Source organism: Pipistrellus kuhlii, unplaced genomic scaffold, assembly GCF_014108245.1.
Source record: "Pipistrellus kuhlii isolate mPipKuh1 unplaced genomic scaffold, mPipKuh1.p scaffold_m20_p_18, whole genome shotgun sequence".
Taxonomy (NCBI): domain Eukaryota; kingdom Metazoa; phylum Chordata; class Mammalia; order Chiroptera; family Vespertilionidae; genus Pipistrellus; species Pipistrellus kuhlii.
Genome location: NW_023425493.1, coordinates 18,887,122 through 18,913,787, shown reverse-complemented (window position 1 = coordinate 18,913,787; position 26,666 = coordinate 18,887,122). Strand labels below are relative to the sequence as shown.

Below are 26,666 nucleotides of genomic sequence, written 5' to 3'. Positions count from 1 at the left end.
TGAGTCTGCAGGCTGATGATCCATCCACTGAGCCAAACCGGTCAGGGCTTCTAAGTTTAAATTTTTAGATTTCTCATTCAGTTACTTCCCCTTTGCCCATCACAATTAACTGCAAAACTGAAATTAACTGTGTTCTGTAATGTAGTCCTAGAACTGCCATCCTGTCATCTCTGCTTATTCTATTGGTTAGAAACACGTCATAGGTCTTGCTCCCACTCAAGTCGAAAAGATTACACAAGGGTGTGACTACAGAGAGAGAGATCGATCCTTGGAAGCTGCCTTAGATAGAGCCTGTCCCCCACAGTTCATCTCTTGGGTCCTGTGCTTTCCTCCTTATTTCTGCTAGCTCTGTCTTCATTTGATCATTTATTATTTCTTGTCTGAATTATTACAACAGCTTTTTAGTTTGATCTTATACTTCTACTAAGCTGGGTTGGGTCCATTTGACTGCAGTTCAATTTTAGTATTCTTCAAATACAGCTGTTAAAACTTTATTGTACCCCCAAACTATTTGTGGTTCCTCATTGCCTAATTAAATACAAATGACCCTCAACCTTGCATTCAAGACTTTTCTCAAAATGGCCCTAAATTTGTTCTCTAATGGATTTAACTGCTGCTAATCCTCTATAAAATGAAATTTATAGTCTCATGAAAGAATATATATAAACCTTAGCTTTTCCTTCTTCTGTTATACCTGCCTATGTCATTTTTTTACCTGGAATTTCTTTTCTCATTTTGATGTGTCCCTCCTTCTCACTGCACAAAAAATACATGTTGTCTGTCTTTCAAAACCTGTTTCAAATGCTATATTCTTAGGAAAGTCTTTTCCTGATCCCTTGAACATATGGGAGCTTTTCTATTTTTGAAACTATAACTTAATAAAATATACTTTTTAATAATTTTTTCACAAATTTATAGATAGCTTTTCTTCCTCAGGGATTATATTACATGTTTATGTGTGTTTGTATTATATGTATGTTTACTTGATATATTTATAACCATATTACTTTCATATGTTAACTATGTGTGTATGTGGATAGCATATTAATAACTATATGTTCTGAAACATTTGTCTAGTATTACATGAAGCAGTACACAATTATTAGTTAAATAAAATGGATCATTTCACTTCTATACAAAATTTTGTTGACTTTCCTAAAAGTGAATGAATAACATTAGGCTTCAGATATACAAATAGTTTTCATCTTCTCTTAAAGTCTAGATCTATTAATATATTAAAACGAAGATTTCTCATAAATGTGATAAGCTTACAGAATGAACAAGATTCTTTCTCTGGGTGATTGACTTCTTCTTTCTCAGTATCTCTACTCTCTTTTTAAAAATTTATCTTTATTGTTGAAAGTATTACATACCTTTATTCTTAACCTGAGCTCTCAAAGCTTCCAATATCAGTAGAGTTACAGTAAACTTTGCTTCAGACTTTTAGAAATGTGTACTTTGTTTAGCATTGTGTTGAATAGAGAGTTACTAACTGTTCTATTAGGGTACATTATGCTTAAGTACTGCTTAGCTTCTTATCACTGTTGTGTTTACTGGTATTGGGAAAGCAGATAGAAGCACATCCCTTGTAATTGTAAGGACAAAAGGGAAGTGATTACTCATGGAAGACTACCATTGTAATTTGCTGGCTTGTCTTAAAGCGGTTAAAAACTTGGAAAAAATTACAACTATATTTAATTACCAGATTACTACCTGACTGGGCGGTTACTGGATTAGTGGATACTGCTAAATTGAATTCTGTTTGAATACTTAACATTATGAATAAATTTCTATATTAGTCTTAGGACATAAAATAATGTTGTTGACATACTGTAAGCTTGTCATAGTTACAGAGATTATAAACACATCAAATAAAACTATAGGAAAGCCATTTATGGAATGAAAAAGTAGACCTCTATCCAACCACTGTGGTACAGTGACAGAGTTGTAGCATAGCGGGACTGCCAGAGGGGAAAGGGGAGCAGAAGAAATATTTGAAGTAATTATGGTTGAGAGCTTTTCAGAATTAATGATTTTAGTAATTAGCTGCTCCTGAAAGAGAGGGGAAAGGTAAAAATGAGGCATTAAGGACAAGTGCTCAAAATTGGTGTCTATCAGCTGGTAGGCTGACATATTATACCTTGGTAATTGAAACTTTGGTGAAATTTTTTTGCCATGAACTGTGCCTGATTTCTTGCTACCTTTTAGTAGAGCATAATGTAAATATTGTTACAGTGATGAAGCTCTGATTTCAGCCAAAAGATGCAGAGTACATTTTTATCATGTGGTCAAAGGAGATGGAAACTGACCAGAAATAAGATATTCAGAGCCAAAAGCCACCTTTGGTCTAATGTAATAATAGCAAATTCAAACATAAAATATTGTAGTAACCTTACAGTAGAAAATTTGTAATATAATAGGAAGAATAGTATCATTTGCAGTATCACAGACATTCACGTCACAAATAGTACTGGATTATTTAATTAATAGAATTTTGAATATTTTTTTTGTGGTTTATGTTATGAAAATAACCTTTCCTTTTCTTAGTAAAAATTAGTCTAAAAATTAGTAGTATAAATAGGTATATCCTTATCTTTAAACTTCCCTTTTAACCCATTTGAAAATCATTGAACTTATTAAAATATTGTATTTCTATAGAAATAATAGGGTTGTCAGGGCGAGGAAACTGACAGACAACAAAATGTCTTACTCAGGAACCTAAATACCCGAAGTTGAGATTATGCCTCAAGTTGCCTGACCTTTTATCTTGTGCTTTTCCAGATAAGGAACACATTCTGCCCAACTTTCCTGCAGCATCTGTTAACCCACTCTGCTCGGTTTCCTCGGTTTTTAATGCCAATCTCACTTCTGTGACGTTGACTAGGAGATAGTATTAAAATGGCTCATTTTCTTTTACTTTAACAGAAAAGCAGCAGTTCGGAATCATTAAGTGACAAGGGTTCTGAATTGAAGAAAAGCTTTGATGCCGTGGTATTTGATATTCTTAAGGTTACACCAGAAGAATATGCGGTAAGCCTTCCCCCTCCTTTCTCCAGTTTTTGCACATAATTTTAGGATCAGCAGAGGACCTGGTGAAAATAAATAAACAAAGCTGGGGGTGGAAATTAAAAGGGAGAGTAACCCAAGGATGGAGCACGCAGAGGGATGAAATGGGAAAGGGAAGATCTGTAGATATTTTTAGAGCAGCTTTATAAACTTCTATTTCAGCTTGGTAAGTAATAGTAAGTATTTACCTTCATGGTAATTGCTTTCATAGTCCCTGCTTGTACCACCTCCCCAAGCCAACTGGACTTTATTGACATGTTAGGGGTATTTTTACTTTTTGTAAATTAAAAATTGAGAATTGAAAGGTGAAGGCATTATTACAATAACATGAAAGTTACCCAGAAAAACTTTTATTTCTTAAATGACATAAATGTTTATTTATATTCTTTTTCTCCTTTAACTTATTAACAGAATATATTGATTTCCTGATACTGAACACAGCTCCATGAACCAGTAGATCTGATTTTTGGTTTTGATTTCATGTATAACTGTGTTCAAATTTTCAAAATTATTTTTATTTTTTAACTTTACCTCATTTATCTCATAAGAAAATAGGAGTAGGTATAAAATAATGTGAAATACTTATATTTATTTAATGCCACTAGGACTCAATTTTCATTTTTTTTAGTCTTTATAAATTGACATTTTTCTGGTAAAGACTTAGTTATTCAATATATATATTTTAGTACAGAATATCACTTTAATATGTCATTATACAATATATATGTCATTAACATGGAATTCCAAAGAAGAAATTGTCTTTTGTTTTTGTTTTTACTTTTTATTTCAGGGTCAAATAACGTTAATGGATGTCCCAGTATTTAAAGCCATTCAACCAGATGTGAGTACTTCTAAAGAACTTTTCTTTTGAATATACAAAATAGGCAATTATAGTATCCCAAATTAAGAAGTTTTAGAATTGTCAAATTATTCTTCCTAAATTATAAACGTTTAAAGCTCTTGATATAACTTGTCTGTATATTATTTAGGCCTCAGAAACTCAAGTGGTGTTCATAGCTATATATCACTCAGTCATATGTAGGACTATAGGAGTCATTTTTTCAATTTGGCTTCATAACTTTAGTGAAGGGAGAAATAGACTTCAAGAGGTTGAATGATTTACCCAATGCTTTGAAGCTTTTTAATGGGAGAATGAGAATAAGACATTGTTTCACAGCTTACTCCAGTTGTCTTTTCCCTAATACCTTTATTTTATGACTTTATATTATGACATTATGTTGACATTTTGGTGAGAAGAGAGAGAATCAATAAAAGGCATTTTTGTTTTAAAGAGGGAGACTAACATTTATTATGCATCTACCCACTGTAAGCCACTTACGATGCTTATATATGGAAACTATTACTGGAGTGAGTTGTGAAACCCAGGGCAATGGCAGGTGAGCTACAGTGAGTTTATAGTGGACAGATAGCAGAAGGTGAGCAGTCGAGGGAGGGCTAGATGGTATGCCACCTCGAAAACCATTACCCATAATCACCAAGATTACATAGCATCTGGCAGCATAAACTGGACTTGGTCATCGGGCAGAAAAAATGTTTTCTAGTTTATCATGAAATATTTAACATAAGACATAAAGAAGAAGAAGAACTCCTGTGTACCTACCCAACTCGTACTGTTGAAGCTGCTCTGCGTTCTCCTACATTCACCTCCTCTCTTCCCTCCTCCCACCAAGGCTGCCACTCTCCATTGCGGATCTGTGTCATTCCTGTGCACTTAGTATATTTTTTCTGCAAGCACATATGTCCCTTAGCAATATGTGCTATTGCGGTTTTATGTTCTGTATGTAAATGGAATCCTGTTTTTGGTCTTCATTAGCATGCTGCTTATGTTCGGTATTGCGGAGGAGACCCATGTTGATATCTGTACTCCCAGTACATTAGTTACTGAGTTGTAGAGCATAAGCATCTTCAAATTGTTTTCCAAATTGTTTGTCCAGATACTGGTTATTTTATCAAGACTATTGCTATGGAATAATTGGACAAGACATTGTTTAAGCTATGATGTCAGCCAGTCTAATGAGTTCTTCTTACTTTATAGCATGTACTTAGAGTATTAGCTTCATTAAAGTATGAAGGAATTCTTTTAAAAATGAAGGAATTATTTTTGTTAAAATTTAACAAAATACTATGAAAAGATAGTAGTTATCGCTGAATCTAGTAAGTTTATCTTTGTTTTTGTCCAATATACCAATGTTCAAGTTTCGGTACATGCAAAAAACTTTAAAAGCTGTGTTTTTGTGTTTTGTGTGTGTGTGTGTGTGTGTGTACTTTATTAAACTGTAAAATCTTTAGTTACACCAGAACTATTTAAACTAAAGCTCATTATTATGTTTTTATATTCATATGTACCTTTATTGCAGGTGATAATTTATTCACATTTTTCTGAAATTAAGTGTACTAAATTTGAATTTTGAAGATGAGAGTCTGAATCCTGTGTGGCTTAGTAATTTTACTGGCAGGCTGGTGATTGAACCACACAGGTCTCAGTTATCTATACTAGAGACCATTTCTGCTTATTAAAATAGATACCTCCTATTGCTAATTCAGTGCCCTACGTAGGACCCTGTAATTCCCATCAGTTTGTGGAATTCCTGTCTGTATTCCCGAGGCTTTCATGTCAAGCAGGATTTTGCTAAACTTGTTGTTGACCTGTAGGAAGTAAGGAACAACTACAAGAAGTGCAATCGCTTTCTGGTGAAGCTGCTTATTGATCACCTTTGATGGGCCTTAGACTTCAGAATTGCTCTCGGGGGAGAAAAGTTTCAAACCTTTTATTTCACTATAGGAACTAACTGCCTTATCTTCGAAGTGTGAAAAGTAATTTTTTATTACATGGAGTCTGTCTTTACTCATAGAAAATATACAGAATCAAAATCATGTCTTTAAGAGCAGATCTGAATCAAACATAATGTTAATCTGGTTTCTCGCCAGCTCTATCACTCTTGAAATTAACACAGATTGAAAGAAGACAAAAGAACAGATTTTTGTTGTTGTTGATCCTCACCTGAAGATATTTTTTTCCATTGATTTTTTTTTCTTCTTTTTGAGAGAGAGTGGAAGTGAGAGAGACAGAGGGAAAGAAACATCGGATTCGAGAGAGACACATGGATTGGTTGCCTCCCATGTGCGCCTTGCAACTGAAGTACATTCCCTTGACTAGAATCAAATCTATGACCTTTCATTCTGAGGACAGACACTCTTAACTGCTGAAAATGGCTAAGGCAAAGGAACAGATTTTGATACTTGGCTTCTTTTTTTTCTTTTTTTTTAAATATATTTTATTGATTTTTCACAGAGAGGAATTGAGAGGGACAGAGAGTTAGAAACATCGATGAGAGAGAATCATCGACCAGCTGCCTCTTGCACACTCCCTACTGGAGATGTGCCCGCAACCAAGGTACATGCCCTTGACCGGAATCGGACCCGGGACCTTTCAGTCCACAGGCCAATGCTCTATCCACTGAGCCAAACCGGTGCCGGTGATACTTGGCTTCTTGTGTTTTTTTTTGTTTGTTTGTTTCATGGTAGGGAAAAAATATGTTTACCAATAAAAGAATTTAATATTAAAGGAAAGTTCACCGGTAATTTCAAAAATATTATATAAATAGGAATATAATTACAAAGTGTTTGCTTTGGTATTATTTATTAAGGTTCCCTTTCTGAGAGATTTGTACCATCTCTCCATTTTTCATTCCAATCAAAAACCTCCAAGTCATTCTTCCTCCTCCCTTTATCCTCTTTTTCCTGTTCTCTAATACTGCCAATTGATTTTACCTCCTAAATAATTTTCCCCTTCTACTTCCCTATCAAGTCTGAAGGACATTTATTAAGAGTACAATGTTTTTGCAAGGCTGCAACTCAGTGTCTCTAGAAATATGAGCATCCCTCGGTGTCTGCATGCTGTTAGGCCTGGGACAGCTCAGTGGATCCCTCTCCATCTGAACACTTGGCCCTGTTGATCCCATAGCTCATGCTACAGAAATCCTAAGAATCTTCACTCGCCCACTAGCCCCAGCAGCATGGCCAACTTCGGAAGCTTCTACGGATAGTCATCCCCCTTACACAGAACCTTTCCAGTTTCTGTTCTCCTCCCTGTAAGTAGCCATCTCTCAGGGATGGGGAGGACACTCAGTAATATTCTGTGGAAACAGGAGGGGTTTTTCTTCTGCCCACAATTCAGAACATTTCCAGATTCTTCCCTAGTCTAAGGTATTCAAGACTTCGTAAGGCAAAAGTTTAGCTTAATGGTTCTGGACATTGGTTAATTTGTAGTATAAATTCTGGGGTATTTAGTCGAAGCTCGGCTGTTGTTCCACTTTCCCCACATTGCTTATAGGTGTAGATTTTCCCAGAGTGGTTTCTGTTTTGATCCTGCAGGCTTGTTTTCTTGCAGAAAGCTCTTACACCTTTAGAGGGCTTTCCTCCTGAGGAAGCAGTGACTGTATCCTGAAGGTTTTCCCATGTTTATTGCATTCATAGGGTTGTTTTGTTTTTTTTTGTTTTGTTTTGTTTTGTTTGTTTTTTTGTCAGTTATGACCTCTGCTGCTCTATAAAGCTTGTGTTTCTTCCAAAGGCATTGCCATGTGTACTGCGACAGGATGTGCATTATGTCATTCATCACAGGATGAGTGATGACAGGAACCTGCTTGCAGTTAGGTTTCCTCTTCAGGAGCATTTCTGTGGTGCTTTTATAAGTCTTAAGAAAGGAAGGAACAGTGTGTTCGTCATTACATTAGATAATGTCTGCCTCTCTGAGGTTCTCAAGTGTTCCTAAAGTGTCAGGCTCTGGTTGAAAGTCCTCTGACTTATATTCCATTAAAAGGAAAAGCTCACATTTTTTATTTGTTCTGGAGGTCCATAAAATAAGGCATATAGATTCTCAGCAAACAGACATTAAATACAAAGGATTGATAAGCCCCTCCTGTAAAACTGGGGTGCACTAGAGATTGAGGAAGAATGCTGGTTAAAATGAGGGTAAGTACATAATAGGAAATTCTGATTCATTTTTTAAAAACTTTCAATTGGGTTATTCCTGACAGTATGTAGAAAGAGCTTTCCCTCTGCAGAGTTTCTAGTGTATGCAAAGAGACTGTCATCATGGTAACATCCAAGGTTCCGGCATCAGGAATATCTTGTTCAGTGAAGATTATCACTTACATAGAATTAAAATATAAACAGTTCATGAATGCAGTGAGAAATTTGAAGAAAGCAAAAGACATGTTGACTTGAAGGTTTTCCTGTGGACTGGAGTAGACTGATTGTTCTGTCAGAGGCAGGGGCAGTTGTTTTATCTTTTCACACCATTGCTGTTTATCACCATGAACTTCCTTTAACTCTGGATCTCATGATGGAGGCAGCTTTAACCAGTTAACTGCCATGATATATTTAATTAAAAAAGGTCTGCTGCTTGCATCTATAGACACTTATGACATACAAATGGTTAAGATAATGGGAGGAGGGGAAAAGAGAGAATGGGTATATTAGAAAAAGTTATTTTTTTAAATTGATGAGAGAGAGAGAGAGAGAGAGAGAGAGAGAGAGAGAGAGAGAGAGAGAGAAACATTGATGTGAGAGATCAATCATCTGCTTCCCCATATGCATCCCAGCCATGGATCAAACCTGCTACCTGGGTATGTGCCCTGACTGAGAATTGAACCCACCACCTTTTGGTGTATGGGACAACACTCCAACCAAGTCACACTGATTTTAGAGAGGAAGGGAGAAGGAGAGAGATAGAAACATCAGTGATGAGAGAGAATTATTGATTGGCTGATTCCTGCACACCCCACACTGGGGATTGAGCCCGCAACCCAGGCAATGTGCCCTTGACCATAATCGAACCGTGACCTTCTGGTCCGTAGGTCTATGATCAACCACTGGGCAGAAGTGATATTTTTTATTTCACATATTACATTGGAGTTATATAATTTGAGGAAGAATGCCAATTTCAAAGCTTATTCTGTTGAATAAAAACGCAGGAATCATAGTGAGGACTTCATCTGTGGCTGAGACATCTTTCTAAATAGCCATGTTGGCTGAATGCTAATGGATGTACTCTACCCCTTTAAAGCTTCCCACTTTTGAGCCAGTGTACCTCACCTTGTGAGGATTCCCGGGCCCCTGCAGTCTTTACAAATTCCATCACCTTTTCTGTTCTTCCTCAGTCTCTGTCTACATGTTGGTCTATATCGGCCTTTTCTCTTCTTCTATCTTTAGGTATCCCTACAACATCACCCTTAGAGCAGTCCTTTTAAAGAGTGTTGGAACCAACAGGATGAAAGTTAGATCAAGAATTTGACTTTACAGAACAAACCTACAAGACATAAGAGAAGCTATGGCTCCTGTGAAATTCAGTAATTCTTTCACAGGGTAGGTGGTCCTCAGTTGTGTTTGCCTTCCCACATGCTTCCAAAGTATACAGAGTTGGAAATCGGGCTTAACATTTCATGGCTCAAAATGATACTTGAAAGGAACAGATGAGTCCATGAATACTCTTTTAATTACACTTTTAATGACCATTAAGAAATTGCCTTTCTACAATATATGAGAGTTAAGAGGATTTCTCATCACTGCCTGATTTAAAAATTATTAAATTAAATGATATAGTTTCTTGAGCCTTTACATAGTATAGGTGAGTTAAATCAGTTCTATTCTTAAGTCAGAAACATCCTTTGAGTCACTAATTACTTCAACTTTTTTTTTTGGTGTTCATGAGAGATATTTAATATACAATAGCTCGACCAGGATACAAGGTGACGCTGGTAGAATTTATTTCTTAGATTATATTGTCATGTCACTTGAAAGAAGACCCTAGAGTCTGAGACAAAAAGAGGTAAAGACAAAGGAAAAGGCAATTTCTTTTTCTCGCAGAGAAATTCAGTGACTGTTGAGAGCTGTAGGTCGGGCAGGACAAAATACCTTGCAGGCCAGGTGCATGTCGGGGTTTTAGAAGGAAGTAGTGGGGTCCATGCATTTTCAACTTCATAATCCATTACATGGGTCTTTGTTGTTTTTGAACTTCTTATTTTGAGGTAATTATAGATTCATAGGAAGTTGCAAAAAATAGTGCAGAGAAGTCCCATTTACCCTTCACATAGTTTCCCTAGAGTTACATCTTACAGACATAAAGTTCAATGCATATCTGTGACATTTTATAATCCTACCAATAAAGAGGGAATATGCTAATTGACCCTCACACCATCACAAAAATGGCAGCGTCCACATCAATAAGACAGGAATATGCTAATTGCTGCCCCACTCTCAAAGATGGTGGCGCCCACAGTCACAAGATGGTAATGCCAAGTTCCTTCAGCCCAGCCAAGGTGCCTGCCTCCCAAGTCCCCAGTGCCCTCTGACCCCCAGCCACCCAGGGCCAGCCCGAGGCGCAGGCAAGACTCAGATGGCAGCTGCCCAGCCACCCAAGGCTGCCCGACGCTCAGGTAACCAGGGCCAGCCGAGGCTTGTGCTGCCGGCAGTGGCAGCAGCAGAAGTGTGATGGGGCGTTGCCTTCCCTTGATCGCCGGGTCGCCTTTGCCCCTGAGGGCTCCCGGACTGTAACGGGGCAGGCTGAGCTGAGGGATGCCTCCTCCAGTGCATGAATTTTCATGCACCGGGCCTCTAGTATATTTGTCTAACCATCCCCTCAGTAGAGATACGGAACACTTCTATTGAAAAGATCTCTCCCTTGTGCTACTTCCCCCTTTAAGTCATACCTATCTCACTTCTACCCCAACCCCAGCATCCTTAACTCCTGGCAACTGCCAGTCTGGTCTCCATCTCTGGAGTTCTTGTGGTTTATTGTTTTAGATGGACTAGTAATGTGACATTGTCTCAAAGGGAAATATTTTCTGTAGTAGAAAATACCGACTTAAGTAATTTTTTTTAAAACCTTCATATTTTCTAATTATACATTTATTTTTAATGGAGGTCTCCAATTGAATTTTAATCCATTTGCTCCCCAAATAATATGACAACAGATTCATTCATCGCCCTCTACCCATCTTCCAACAAAATCTTCTTAAAGGGGCAACATATTTTTCCATTAAGTTAATGATGTGGAAATGTTCCAAGAATTAAATTTTTTAAAACCTCTCGGCATTTTTCATTTGAGGAAAAATGTAAAACATAAAGCCATAAGTCACCAGTACTTTTGTGTAAGGTCCTTACCTATCTATAATAATAAAAGGGTAATATGCTAATTAGACCAGACCACCTTCCTGATGGAAGCCGGGGCTGCAAGGGAAGCCGGTGCTGGCAGCAGGGGGAAGGAAGGCCTTCTCTGGCATGAATTTCATGCATCGGGCCTCTATTCATAATATAAAGGTGAAGGTAGGATCGCATGAGTTGGTATGTATAGTGGCTCACACATAGTCATCTTTAAATTGGTGTTAACTATTATTTTTATTGCTGCCGTTAAGATATCAGTTCTCAGGATGAGAAGAACTTTTAAAGCAAAAAGTCTCAGATTAAATCACACAGAAAATGTCAGGTGTAATGGCTGTTTTAAAGAAATAAAATTCCAGGTCCCATAAACACATCAAGAAGGTTGGGAAGATGTGTATTATAGAGGTTTTCTTTGGGTGGTGGGTTCATAGGTGATTCACAGAGCCCCACTCCCTATTTTCCCTCTATTTAACAAACATAACTAGTCTTTATTTTATTTTTAGTTCTTTATTATTAAAAGTATTACCTATGTCTTCTTTCCCTCCCTCCCCCCCAATAACCTCTCCCTGCCCACTTATGCCTCCAGCACAGGCCCTCACCCCACTACTGTCTGTTTCAATTAGTTATGCTTATGTGTATGCATACAAATCCTTTGGTTGATCTCTTGCCTCCCCTGCCTTCCCTCTAAGAAAAATTAAGAATTTTTTCTTAATTCATAATTAAATATACCCAGTTTTGGTATGACTGTTGTGTAGTGCTAATATAAATAATTCAGTATTTCAGGGTGGCAATTACATGTCAGAGCCTTGAAAACGTTCATACTCTTTGACCTACTGGTTTTACTCACAGTACTATGTTTTTAGGAGATGATCACAAATGTAGGAAAAGACACAAGGATATTCATTATTTATAGCATAACCTTTTAGCAGGAAAATGAAATTTGCCTTATGTGAAAAGCTCTATAATTTAGTTTGTACTTTTTGTCACATGGCTGCATTGAATGGATTAATAAGTTTAACAGCAATTTGATAGAGATACTTTGATCATAGCATTAGTATAAATTTGGAAATTGTATTAATTGGTTAAAAATTTTGGTATTTATGGATTTAATCCAGGAATTTTGTCTGAAACTATGGCATTTTTATATAGTTGTATAAGACTGGTTTTTAGGAGGAATAAAAATGTTTTCTAGGAGGTGGATGTTTTCTAATACAATTATATAATGTTATTTTTATGTTAATGTATGATCTACCATTGAATATTTTTGGCTGTACTAGAATATAATGTGAAATGAGCATATATATATCTAGGCTAAGTACCAAGCAATTTTTTTATTATAGAGTTGCTTCATTTTATTTTTTCCTTCAGTAATATCAAATTTGATAGTTATATATATAATTTTAGGTTTTAAAAATGTTAATAATTTATATCTTCAGAGTATTTACTGCTTATCAGCAGTGTTGAAGCAATATCATCACACCCGTCTCAGTTGCTCCAGTCGGAAACTTGGAAATCTTAGTACTTCTGGATACCTCATCCTTGGCTTATGAGTCCAAATTTTTACCAAGTCCTATTTGCCTCCACAATAACTTGAATATATCACTTTTTTCAATATCCATTGATCCATCCTAGTCGAGGAAACTACATTTTTCTTGGGAGTATTGTAGTATCATATTTCCTCAAACTTTCCCTGACTCAGTCCATTCCTTTGTGTTAGTTTCTATTTCATTTTAAATTTTATTGAAGACATGTATGCATCATGTTTAAGAATTTAAATATTTCCAGAAGAGAACATAAATAGCAATACCAAGTCCAGTTGCTCCCACCCTTCCAGCCTCCACCCTTGAGCCCCACACCAAAGTCTCTTAGCTCTTCCTCCTTGGAGGAGTTTATGTCCAGTTTTCAAAATCTAAATGCCTGTTATTTGTGATTTTTTAAAATTTTGGATATGATTTATTGACACTCTATTATGGAAGATGATTTCACTCTCGTATAATCTCTTCCCCTCACATTTACACAATTCACTTCCTCTTTTTCCCATATAGTTGTGTCACGTGAATCAGTAAACCATGGCTTAGTTGTAAGGCACAAGTTATTCTTGGCTTAATTATTCTTTACAGTTGAGCCATGATTTCTTAAATTCTGTTTTCCTTAAGCTAATAACTTCTATTAGTTTTTCTGTACTTTCACTAATTTTTCTGCCAGAAGTAAATGTATTGAGTGTGTCCACTCAGTTTGTTTAAACACTTCAGATATCTTTCCTCTCTCAGAGACTCAAGTCTCTTAGGATCGCTGTCCTCTTGGTACTTACTGTCTGGACTGTTGTTCTTTAAGGTCTGTTCAATGCTTTGTTCAGGATTTCCCTTTACTGTTAACCTGGGGATTTCAAATATTTTCTTTCTCTGTTGGCTTCTGGTTTCCTGGATCCCATCTCTTTTCTGTTTAATTTGCTAGTTTGTTTTAATGGAACACATTCTACCAGTTCTCTGAGAATAGGTGCATAGAAGGAAAATTCTGAGACTTGAATGTCTGAGAATGTCTGTAGTATACTTTCATACTTAATGTATATTTTTATGGATTTAGAATTCTAGGAATTTGATAGCATTGTCTCAGTGATCTTTTAGCTTCCAGTGTTGCTATTGAGATATCTGATAACCACCTGATTCCTGTTTTTCTGTATGTGATATATTTTTGTTTAATTTTTAATTTGACAGGTTTTATGATTTTGTGTCTAGTATATTATAATTTTTTTTATCCTAGGCCTCCATTTGAGGCTTTTCCCCCCTCTTAATTCATTGTAATAGGTCCTAGACACATCTTTTCTTGTCCTTCAAGATCTAGAGCATTTTCATGAGTTTTCTTGTATAAGTTTCCATTTTCTCTGTTCTCTCTTAAAATCATTTTTCTTATTCAGATGTTGACTCTTACGGACTCTTTTAATTACATTTTTGTTCCTACTTTTACTGTTTAAAAGATTTTATCACTTTATCACACAATTCTGTGTTTGTGTGTGTGTGTGTGTATGTGTGTGTGTATATATATGTATATATGTATATATATACGTGTGTGTGTGTGCGTGTGTGTTTCAAATTTTATTTTTCATTTCTAAAAGCTCTATTTTTTTTTCCTCTGGTTATTTTTTTTTTTGTAATCCTCCTGGTTTTTCTAATGGGAGCAATGCTTATTCTTATCTATCTGAGAATAATAATTACATAGTTTTGTCTTTTTCTTTTTTCAGTTTTCTTTTGTTCCCTGCCCTAACTCAGTTTCCTGAGTTCTTTTTTTCTTCCTATAGGTTCTGGGTTTCTTTCTGGTGGTCTTGCGTGTTCCAGCAGGGCTCTTATTTTGAATGTTGGACCCCTTCAGACAAGCCTGTGGAACTAAACACTTTTTTATTTTCATTCATTCATTCATTTATTCATTCATTCATTCATTCATGTTTATCCTCACCCAAGGATATGTTTATTGATTTTAGAAAGAGAGGAAGGCAGAGGTAGAGAAACATTGCTTGGTTGCTTCCCCAGTGTGCCCCAACCAGAGACTAAACCCAAAACGTAGGAATGTTCCCAGACCAGGAATCAAACCCGAGACTTTTTGGTGTATGGGACAATGCTCCAACCAACTGAGACACTCAGCCAGGGCTGAACACTTTTTTAAATGAAAGGAAATAAATTCTATCAAAATACACTTATCAAAATATTTTTTAACTGTTATACTTTGGGCTGTGGGATGCTCGGCTTTCACCATCTGTGGATCTTTCCTCTGGAGAATCAAGCCTCTTCAGAGGAGGACCCATCAGCCTACCTATAGAGCAGAACTCAAGTCATCTGTGTTCACCCTTGTCTCGGCTACTAATAGCATTTGCTTTTGTGATTTTACTGAATGGTGGTAATGTTTGTTACATCTATTCTTACTAAATAAGACAGCTCTGGAAAGGGATGCAACTGTCTTTAACGTTTTGAAAGCCTTAATATGACAGGAAAACCTGGCTATTTCTTGAGTTTATGTTTAATTTTCAACTTAATTTTCAGGAGCTTTCAAGTTGTGGATGGAATAAAAAAGAAAAATATAGTTCTGCACCAAATGCAGTTGCCTTCACAAGAAGATTTAATCATGTGAGTTGCTTATAAAGTTTTGATGTTTAGTTCCTAAAATATAATTCCTCAATATGTAATTTTTTATAAAGAAATAGTTTAACTTTACATCTGTTCTGGGACATTTTCAGGCCATATCTCTTCAAATTCCTATTAGAAATTTGTTAGAATTTATCACTTTTTCCTGCTTGTCTTAACCTTCCATATGTTGTTTCCTCTCCCTTGTGCTCATTCTGTGTGATTTTTCTCAGACCTATAATTTAGTTCACTCATTCTCTTCAGAAGTGTCATATCTGTTTTAAACCTGTGGTTTTACCCTCGTGTCATTTTTCCTTATTTTTTAAGTCCTTAAATTATTTTCAACATTTTATTGTATTATTTTTGTTGTTAATCCTCACCCAAGGATATTTTCCTATTGATTTGTAGAGAAAGGGAGAGGGAGAGACAGAGACATCTACGTGAGAGAGATACATTGATTGGTTGCCTTCTGCATGCACCCTGACCAGGGCCTCCTATAACCACAGTTACCGCCCTTGGCTCTATCCACTAAGCCAAACCAGCTAGCGCAATGTTTTATTTTATAATTTCTGTGTTATTATCCAAAGAGGTTACCCGATTCTGCCAAAGTTTTTCAAAATACAGCAAAAAACACTTGTATTTGTTCACGTTGTATTACGCTGGCTTTATTGCACTCTCTCAGCTCTTTTCCTTCAAAACTTATATTAGCTTCTACAAATTAAAAATAGTAGTGGAGTTTTTATGTGTGTGCACACTTATACACATATGTGTATCTATATCTGTCTATATATGTGACGTGTATGCAATATTTGAAGATTAGTTATGTCCTGGTGGTGAGTCAAGGGAAAGAGAAAGCTCTAGCTGGGTCTTCATGTAGCTCTTGTCATTACTGTGATCCTAGTGAGTAAAGAATCTTGCCATTCACCTATTTTTAATTTTTATTTGCAGGTCAGCTTTTGGGTTGTTAGAGAGATTCTTCATGCTCAAACATTAAAAATTAGGGCAGAAGTTTTGAGCCACTATATTAAAACTGCAAAGGTAAGAAAAACTTGTGTTTCTATTTTTTTAGTTCAACCACTCAGCAATGTTTGTGAATATTTGCCTGTGATACTTTATTTACTACTTATTGATCCTGGAAAGTAAGACCTGTTGATTCATACAAGTCATTTTTTTAAACTAGATGTTTGTTTTTTTTCACTTTTTTCTTTATTTCTCTATCTTTTATATCTTTCATACCTTTTTCTCCCTCTATTAAAATAGCTGAATGCCATGATTTATTTGACTGAATAAGTAGACAGGTCAGATGATGGTGAAGTCCTGTATTTACTAGTAAATACTGCAAGTGATTAAGAAAGCCTTGTAGAATTAAATAGGAGAAAGCATAGCAGTTAGTTGTTTTTGAAATAGATCATTCTGCTAAGGATGTGGGGAATAATAGGACTTTATTTTTAAAAGAATAGTATAAATGAGTGTGTTAACCAAATATGTTAGTTGCATAGTTATTGGGAGGCATATGTAATAATTGCAGCAAGAGAAATTAAACGTATATTTAAAGGACAGACAGAATTTAGAGAGGAAGATGGAACAAACATTCCATAAGAAGATCCCAAGATTTTATTAAAACTTGTAACAACTCCATGTCCTGGCAGGTGGCTGTTGGCTGGAGCATCATTCCATACACTAGAATAGGGGTGTCGAACTCAATCAGAGAAGGGGCCAAAATCTAAAATCCAGCCTAAATCGCGGGCCGAATGGTTTACTGAACAGTCATAAACTGTCATTGTGATGGAAACGCAGCAGAGTGCAGTGATGACAGCGCGGTGCGGGCCACATTGCAAGGCCTGGCGGGACGGATTTGGCCCGCGGGCCGTGTGTTTGACACATGTGCACTAGAAGATAGCGGGTTCTATTCCTGGTCAGGGGACTTGCCCAGGTTACAGGTTCAATCCCAAGTCGGTGCATAAACCGGAGGCAACCAATCATTGTTTCTCCCCCACCCCCCACCCCTGCCCTTTCCTCTCTGAAAAAAAAAATCTAAAAACTTGTAACAACTCTAAATTTATGTTAAGTTCACTAAAAAGTGGTGCACTTGTAGCCACATCATTCTTCTTGTAATAATTATATAACTTAGCTCACCTGTTAATGAATGAAGATGTAATTAAATAAGTATACAATTTTCATCGTTTTAAGTTTTGTAATTACTGTAAAATTACAATTATTGTAAGTCATACCTCCTGCTTATTTTCCTTGAGCTCATGGAACAATTGATTCTAACATTTTGTGGCACTAGATGGCAGAACTAGCCTTCTAAACTTCGATATTCTGCGCAAGTGTCATAAAAATTTTTAAAACATTCGTAGTGGTATGTTAGGTAAATATTGGGTTTTAGCTTATAAAAATTCATGACTTTTCTCCATAGATTATGAATTTGCATTATTGTTTTCTCATAATTTTGTTAGTTTTTTAATGTGCTTGTATATTCTACTTAAAATCACCAACTTTTGCCCATTAAACCTGCCATTATCCTGCTCATCAAGTAGGCATTTAGTTCCAGTTTAGACTCTTAGACTTTGAGTTATGTTTGACGGTGCTTGCTTTTATTTATCACAAGCCCTAATTTTATAACTATCTGTCTCATCCGTGTCTTTTAAATCTGTTCTGACTCTCTGCCTTTTACATTAAGTTTGTTACAAAGCTGGCAGGTCTTCTCTTCTTTCTGTAGGTTGTCTCAGTTCGGGTTCTGGGAGGCAGTGAAATATGTATAAATATGTATAAGTACGTAATGTGTAAGTGACTTAAAGAATGACTCCTGGGGTTGGGGTTGGGGCTGGCAGTGTGACAGCTGTAGGGCACGTAGACAGCCCTGAACCTGAGGCAGGAGTTGAGGCTGCAGCTTGGAGGCGGAATTTCTTCTCCAGGAAACCTCAGTTTTCTCTCTTAAGGGGTTTCCATATCTGTAATATGAATGAGTTACATATTCCAGTTGATAATTTTCCATGAATAATAATTCCAGCAGCATTCTTAAAAATCCTTCTTTCTTAAAGCTCTCTTTATTTTTCCTGACAGCACCTTTTTGTCACACTTGTTCTTGAAAAAATGCTATTTCAGACTTACAGGTTATTGTTCTTTTAATGTATTTACTCTGTTTGGGATTCCTTGAGTTCCTGGCCTTAGGAATGACTGTCTTTTAGTAATTTGGGAAAATAATCTGCCATTATCTCACAAATATTGTTTCTATCCCATTATTTTTTACTATCTTTTAACAAATGAGATAAATGTTGGCTTTTTTGCTGTACCTTTCATGTCCCTTAACTTTAAGAATTTTTAAAACTCATTGGCTTTTATGTTGCATTCTGGATAGGGCCTTCACATTTAATCTTATTTTATTTGAAGGCCATACCTGATGTTGTTCTCCATTTGTGAGTTCTTATTTCCTTGTGTGTTTTCCCTTTTTTTTTTTTTTTTTACTTGTGTTTATATTTCTTGAGACTTTATGGGAATTCTTTGGGACCTGAGTTAAGGTGGCATACTGGCTGAATTCTCCAGAGAAACAGGACCCTTCTCTTCTCTTTGTTCTAATGTTCAGAACAGGCTTTTTGTCTTGGAGTCGCTTGATAGGGCTTAGGACCATTTTAAATGACTGATTTTTATATAAGGCTCTTGGGATGTAAACATCTCATAGTATGAAGAAGTCTGGGAATAATCACAGTGTCGAGCAGATGTCTTGGCAAACGGATGGAAGTTATTATTAGGTACAAGTTGTCTGCAAGGAGACTGTAAGGTAAAAAGTAAAAGCAAGTTCTGATCCTGGGAAGCAGGTGGATGTCCAAGCATGAACAAGGAAGCCTGGATCTGGGGATTCGGGCAGGAGGAGGCAGGGGAGTGAGGAGGACTGTCAAAAGCAGGTTTGAGCTTTAACCCTGAATAATGGGGGTATTGAGTAGGAAACCAAATCAGGATCCTTTTCTTGAAACTTAGATCTTAGGACAGAGGCTTAGTAATATTTTAGCGTAAAGAAGGAGACTGCTTGCCGAGAACCAGAGTGCATGATCGATCGTACCAGGTGAAGTTGATATGAGCCATATCTTTGTTTTTGTTATTATATTACCTAAGAAAAAGAAAATTGGTTCCCAGAGCTTGGGGGCAATGCCAGGTTAGAACACAGAATTTCTGTTGAGGGCCAAAGGCAACTTAGGGGTAAAATAGGGGTGTTCTGTAAGACACATCTCAACAGTGAGGGTACAAAGTATTGACACTACCAATTACCTAGATTTTACTTGTTCATCTAAAGATTTTTTTGTATTAATGCTCTTTGTCACCTCTTCCCTTTTTCTTAAATCTTCAGAAACTGTACGAGCTAAACAACCTCCATGCACTAATGGCAGTGGTTTCTGGCTTACAGAGTGCCCCGATTTTTAGGTTGACCAAAACATGGGCGGTGAGTAATCCTCCTCAAGTTAATGAAAGGTTAGATTTCCTATTGGAAGTAACCATGTATTCGTTTCTTTTGTAGTGCTTCGTAAGGTTAATGTTATGATAATAGATAAGGATCTTTAAATCACTTTGTCTTCTGTTCTTTGAAACCTACATTTTTATGTCTCAAGTGTTTCAGGAGGCTTATCTGATAATTTTGGGATAAATTACAACTTGTTGCTTGTCTTTAATAAGCATCTAGACAGTACAGACTTTCATATTTACTGATGGGAAGTGTAAATACATTTAATCATGAAAAAACTATGCTTTTGAAAAGTTTAAGGAAAATCTAAATTATAAGTTTCAAAAAGTATACTTAGTTTCCATTAATTTTTAGTCAACTTTTGGGGGGTTTCATTTAAATAAGTGTGTTCATATTTAATACTGTTCTTCAATGTTAAAGGGATTAGCCTAGTGTCACTTTCACTTTTCATAGTGTCTGCAGACAGATGTTACTCGTGAAATCCGGGGTAGATTTCTATATTGGAAAAACATTAGTGTGGAAGAACTTACACCCCTCTTTATATTTCAGAAACACCTGAGTGAAGGGTTTTCCTCCTTTAAAATTTATTTTTAAATTATGATGTCCTAATTCTCTTTTCTTAATTTGAATTTCATGGAGGAATGGAAATGATTATAAATATACAGTTATGAATTCCATCTTTGAAGTTTTTAGGGAAAAGAATTACACTCTGATTTATATTGTGGTTAAGAAATGAGCTACATTTTCCTCAAGTTAATTTTCATTTTCCTTGAAAATATTTTTATTTTCTCCTTCATGTATTTGCATGGGAAAGATTTTTTAAAATTAAATAACAGCTCCATTATTAATCTAAATAAAATTTTTGGTGTTTATATTAAATTTTAAAATATTCCATACTATACCAGGCACTGTGTAATTTGTTTAACATAAAACAGTAAGTGATATAGACAGCCCCATTCTTACATAACTAATGGTCTACTGGGAAAAGATAAACTGTAAATAAATAAATGATGTTTCATAGTGATGAACGCTCTGAAGAAAAACAAAGTAGAGTAAATGAGACAGAAGGGGAAGCAGGGAAGTATTTCATATAATATGTTGTAAGAGACTCTGATAAGTGAGAGTTGGGGAGAGACCTGGAGGAATTGAGAGAGCCATTCACATGGATATCTGGGAGGAGAGAATTCCAAGCACGGGTGGTAGTCAGTACAAAGGTCCCAATAATGTTCAAAGGATAGCAGGGTGGTCAGTGTTGACAGTGGAGTAAGCTAGGGAGTGGTTGATGGTAGGAGATGAGTCCAGAGAGGTGACATCGACTCAGATATTGGAGAAACTATTTGCTGATATTCAGGGCAGCGTAGATATTATTTGGGTGACTGACATTGCCTTTCTTTTATTCTCCTTGATTATCTTCATGTTTTTCAAAGGGCATGCACAACAAATCTACCCTCAAGCCTCTTAAAACAGTTTCAGTTGATTACTCAACTGTGTGGATAAAAGGGATAAAAAAAAAAAATGTCAAAAATCCAAAAATGTAAACCAGTTTACAAATATTGTGGCCATAGTTAAATTTGTCAAGAAAAACATGTCAACAAAAATTGCTTAACCATTTAAAATAGCAAAGATGAAAATAATGTATTATAATTTACTAACTTAATGATTTTATGTACATGTCTGATTTTATTATTTATGTATTACCAAAATATAATTAAAGAATGTATAACTTTGAAATTAAATTCAAATTTACAGTAAATACAACACAACTTCAAATGGGATTTGGAAATAACGTAGGCTTTTCTGTTTGTTTTTTAGTTACTAAGTCGAAAAGACAAAACTACCTTTGAAAAATTAGAATATGTAATGAGTAAAGAAGATAACTACAAAAGACTCAGAGACTATATAAGTAGCTTAAAGATGACACCCTGCATTCCCTATTTAGGTGAGTTGACATCACCGTGTGTTCATTATGCCTGGTTGTTGCTCTGCCTAATCAGTAATTATATAAAATTCAAGATAGTGTAAAAGTGTTTGTAACCTTTAAAGAAATTTCTGGGATTATTAGACTGAAGAGATTGACTAAAGGAATGTATTTTTATATTAAATTAGCCTTTGCCCTGAAGATTTTTTAATGACTATCATTTTCTCTTTAAAATAGACTATTTGGTAAAACAATACATTTTAGCAATTTTGTAATATTTTTTAAAGAATGAAACAGTAGTTTGCAATGGAACTTTAATGCTGTAACAATATTTAGCATTAACTAAAGAAACTGACCAAGAAATTTATTGAATTTTTTAGTATCATAAGTTCATGTTTTATACAGTTGGCAGACTCTTTAGGGTGTATTTTGAAAAGTAATCTTAATAATGTTGGTGTGTTGCTGAAACAGTGGATAGAACATCGATCTTCGGACTGAAAGGTCTCAGGTTCGATTCCAGTCAAGGGCATGCATGTACATTGGTTGTGGGCACATTCCTGGTGGGAGGTGTGCAGGAGGCAGCTGGTCAATGTTTCTCTCTCATCAATGTTTCTACAATAGCTTTCTGTCCCTCTCTGTCTCTTTGTGAAAAATCAATAAAATATCTTTTTTTTTTTTAAAGAAAAAAAAAATGTTGGTGTTATTGTTTTTCTGGATGAAATGAGCTGTTTGGCTGGGGGAATTGAGTTTTAGTGCTAAGAAAATTAATCTGTATTTGATATATCACCTGACTAAAGATTTACCTCTTTACTATATATTTTATAATGTTTATAAATTCCAAGAATTATTTAAACAATAACATTATAAGATTATTTTCAACAAAATATGAATAATTTTTAGATGTTTAAATAAAAAGTTTCAAACTCTCCTTCAAAAAAAATAAGTTGGTTTGATCCTGTATAAAGAATAATGAAATGATAAACATTTCTTTCTTTCTAATATCCTCCTTTCTCCCATCTCCACTCTGTCTTTTATGTAGCTACTTATACGGATTTTTCTGTATCTATTTTTGAAAGTAAATCGAAAAGCCTGTTAAGTGTTCAGGAGCTGCTGCAGTGCCATCTTTGATGCCTTTACAGAACTGTGACGTGGAAGACAAAACAGAGCCGGGATAGGGCATCAGGCTCAGTTTGTCCCAGAAGAACCTAGGGGCCTCCCAGGATTCCAGTGGAATCGGGAATGTTGTGCACCCGATGTCGAAGGCAGAATACCCCTAAACACAGTGTAGATAATGGCACCACGTACCCGCATGGTGTGTCCTGTTTCTTTGATAAATGACTCAGGGCCATCGTCTAGCATGACTGGACCAGAGAACCTCTAAGCTGGATATTAGGAGAGACATTCTGCACGTGTCTGCTTTTTACTGTAGCCTTGGCTGTGCCAGTCTTGAAAATGTGATTTTGGGGAGAGAAGGAATAGAGCATTTAAAAAATATCATCAGTGTATTCAAACTTTATAAGAACTTAAATTTTTCATAGCATAAAGAACATTTAACTGAAAATCGACAGCCTCTTCACATCATTGAATTGTCTTCTTTGAGCCCTGCTCTCTTTCCCTAGAAATAAACACAGTACCAGAATCACGATCTTTTTAAGACTGGATGGGACCACAGTGATCTCTTTACGTTTTAGAAAACAAAGGTCCAGAAGGTGGCTGACCTGACTCATAGTCCTAAAACCTAGTTACTACAAGCCCTCAGTCTGAAGGTGTGATCTAGCATCTTTTCAATTATACCCGCTAAGCTCTTGTTCTACAGTTTGCTTATTCTGTGATTGTTTTTTTCTCATTGAAATGTTTTTCTCAAATTCCATAATTTGTATCTTTTAAAAACAGAAGTCAGTATTGTTTTCTATTGAAAAGGAGAAAACAGCAAAATAATAATTCTGGTGCTCATATGTCTAGAAGTTGTCTGTGTGTGTGCATGTACGTGTACTCTGATGTGTATACAGAGAAAGAAGCATGGTTGGAGTTTAGTGGAATCTGGAAAGGTTTTCCATTAAAGAATATACCTGCTTTCTCCAAACGCTGGTCCCTGAAACAGACACTGTAATTATTTCTGTGGGTTAAAGCCAAGGAAGAAAATATTGAGATGCACAAGTTAATTTGGATAAAACATTAAAACCACTATCTTTCCTATATCTTCAGTTTGGTGTACATTGACTTCTTCTCTTCAGTCTTCTTTAGTCTTGTATGTTCTCCTGGCTCAGAATCTTTCCTTTCACTATCACCATGTAATTCTCCTTTGCGCCTACGCCAGTAAAAAAGTCACCCTATTCCTCCTTGCTGCTTTCATGTCACCACTGACTTCCAAGTTGAAGTATTTAATAAGGATTTCTCAAGCCTCATCTTAAATTTGTGAGGTTGATACTACTTATTTCTGCTTCTTGAACTTCTCCACTTGTAGCACCTGTCTCTCTTGGTTTACCTTCTGTATTCTGACTTTTGTTTTATTGGCTCCTCTTTCTCTGCCTTTCTCTTAAATCTGTTCTTCTAGAGGTATCTCAGTTTACATTTTCTCTTATTCTTTATATTCGTTTGGAGTGGTCTCATTCAGACTTTTTCCACATATCACCTGATGACTCTCAGATCTAGACTAGACATTTATGTCTCGCTGCCTATGTATAATAATTCCTGAGGCCTGATAGCATCTCAGGTATTCAGATATTGATTGCATGAGATAACTGTAGTAACTCTAAGTCAGCATCTTTCCCCTTCCTCCAAACCAGATCCCCAACTTATCTCCCAGCCTCATGTACCAGTGATCATGGTGTAGTTTATACTACTCCCCCACACTAGAAAGCTGGGGATTTTACCGAATTTCTCCTCCTCATCTACTTCTCATGTTCTCTGTTGGATTGAGATGCATCTTTCTGAGGGCTATCCAAAATTTAAAATCAAAAGGGGGGAAATGGCAAAGAGCTTAGAGAATATACATTTTAATATCTATATAATTGTATGTATTGGAAATCTTCATATATAATTCAACTCTTTACTAGTTTGAGAAGCACCTGAGGCTGTGATGTGATTGTACGACACCTGGCGTAAATATTTGGTAGACTTGCGAAAGGAAAATGAAACATTTCTCAGATAAATCATTGTGACTCAGTTTAGCTTATTTCCAGCATGAAAATATTTTTAATATAGTGATTTTGTTTTATTTTATACCAAATCTTGAAATTAAATGTATTCTATCTATCAAAACACATATGCTTTTCTTAAGGAAATGTGAAGCATTTTCAACTTACACAGCCGTGACTACTTGATTTATTTACATCATAGACAGCTGGTTCTTTTTTTATTCCTGATCTTCAGTACCAAAGTGTTTTTTGAAGAATGAAGATTTAACAATAATTTATATCCTGCCAATATTTACAAAATATTTCTTATTTTGTTCTAATTTAAAATGAATTAGGGTCATGATTTTTTAATTTAACTTGTCTTGTTTACCCCTCATAAGAAACAATTGCCAAAAATGTCAACATTTACAAGATGCTGTATGGCTGATAGGACAGAATTTGCTCTGAAGACATTTGAAAGATAACATTCATTATGGAAATTGGTAGTTTCTGTTTCACTGCCCTCTTCAAACACACTGTATTTGCATAATGCTACCCTTCGTCCCTTATGTCTGTAAAGGTTCATTTGCAAACATGTATCAACCAGAACAATCTGTTGTGCCTAGAGAGAAGGTAAAGACTCATGGCATGTTTCTTCACATGAGAGATGTGATCCAAACTAATGGTGTTTGCCCCTAAAAATTATGATAAAAACTGACCATTCCTTCTGAAACATAAAAAAGGAGGTGGAGTTTTATATGCTGACAAACTCTTTACTTTGATACTGCCAGATTTATCTATAATTCAATGTGGATTCAATTCTACAAAGTAGAAAATGTTTTCCTGGCTTTCAATTCATCATCTCTTGAAAAGTTGTCTCTTCTGTTGGTTCTCATTCAAAGTAAAAATTAGCTTGGACAGATGATCCAGTAAATAATTCTTAGAGCAAGGATACAATTTTTTTGGAGAGGAAAAGTTTGGCAAATCTCAAGGAAAAAATTGTTTTATATGAGAATTATTGCTTACAATCTGAAAATCATTAACAGCACTCATTTGTTCTTGTCATTGAAGAACAATCTTAAGGGGCTTATGGAAGAATTTGGCATAGGAAGTTTTGCTTTGCTGGAGAGGAAGAAAAGCAGAACATTGTGCAAAAATAATTTAGTTGTATGAAACTTGATATTCTTTCATGTGCATTTTCTAGTCTCATTTCTATTTTACGTAATTTTGGGAAGATTCAGGAGCCCAACTGGCTTAATGTTTTCTGGGAAAGAAAGTATACAGGGTGGGTCAAAGTTGGTTTACAGTTGTTCGTATGGAAAATCATACAATCCTATCTAATAAAGAGGGAATATGCTAATTAACCATCACACCCTCATAAGATGGTGGCACCCACAACCAATAAAGAGAGGCTATACTAATTGACTGCAACGCCCTCACAAGATGGCAGTGCCCACAGCCACAAGATGGTAGTGCCCAGTCCCCTCAGCCCTGCCTCATCCAGCCTCAGTCCCCCAGTCCCCTCAGGCCCACCTCATCCAGCCAGAGTTTCCCAGGCCCCTCAGCCCCCCAGGGGAAGGCAGTTGGGGGTGATCAGGCCAGCAGAGGAGGGCAGTTGGAGGCGATTGGGCCAGTAGGGGAGGACAGTGGGGATGATCATGCCAGCAAGGGAGCAGTTTAAGTGTCAATCAGGCCAGCAGGGGAGCAGTTAGGGGATATCAGGCTGGCAGGCAGAGTGGTTAGAGGCAATCAGGCAGGCAGGCAGGCAAGTGGTTAGGAGCCAGCAGTCCTGGATTATGAGAGGGATATCCAAGTGT

General features: G+C 36.1%; 1 protein-coding gene across 4 annotated transcripts in view; it reads left to right on the top strand.

The window, feature by feature from the left end:
• The window catches only part of RALGPS2 (Ral GEF with PH domain and SH3 binding motif 2), a 109,451-nt gene that overhangs the window by 32,546 nt on the left and 50,239 nt on the right, over window positions 1-26,666 (top strand). For 2 of the 4 annotated variants that reach the window (XM_036441921.2, XM_036441919.2), the window contains exons 3-8: window positions 2,926-3,030; window positions 3,857-3,907; window positions 15,279-15,362; window positions 16,308-16,397; window positions 19,705-19,797; window positions 21,628-21,754. In XM_036441921.2, the coding sequence (XP_036297814.1) occupies window positions 2,926-3,030; window positions 3,857-3,907; window positions 15,279-15,362; window positions 16,308-16,397; window positions 19,705-19,797; window positions 21,628-21,754 (550 nt within the window). The remainder of the gene's footprint in view (window positions 1-2,925; window positions 3,031-3,856; window positions 3,908-15,278; window positions 15,363-16,307; window positions 16,398-19,704; window positions 19,798-21,627; window positions 21,755-26,666) is intronic. The other 2 variants (XM_036441922.2, XM_045583182.1) reach the window with 2 other exon arrangements.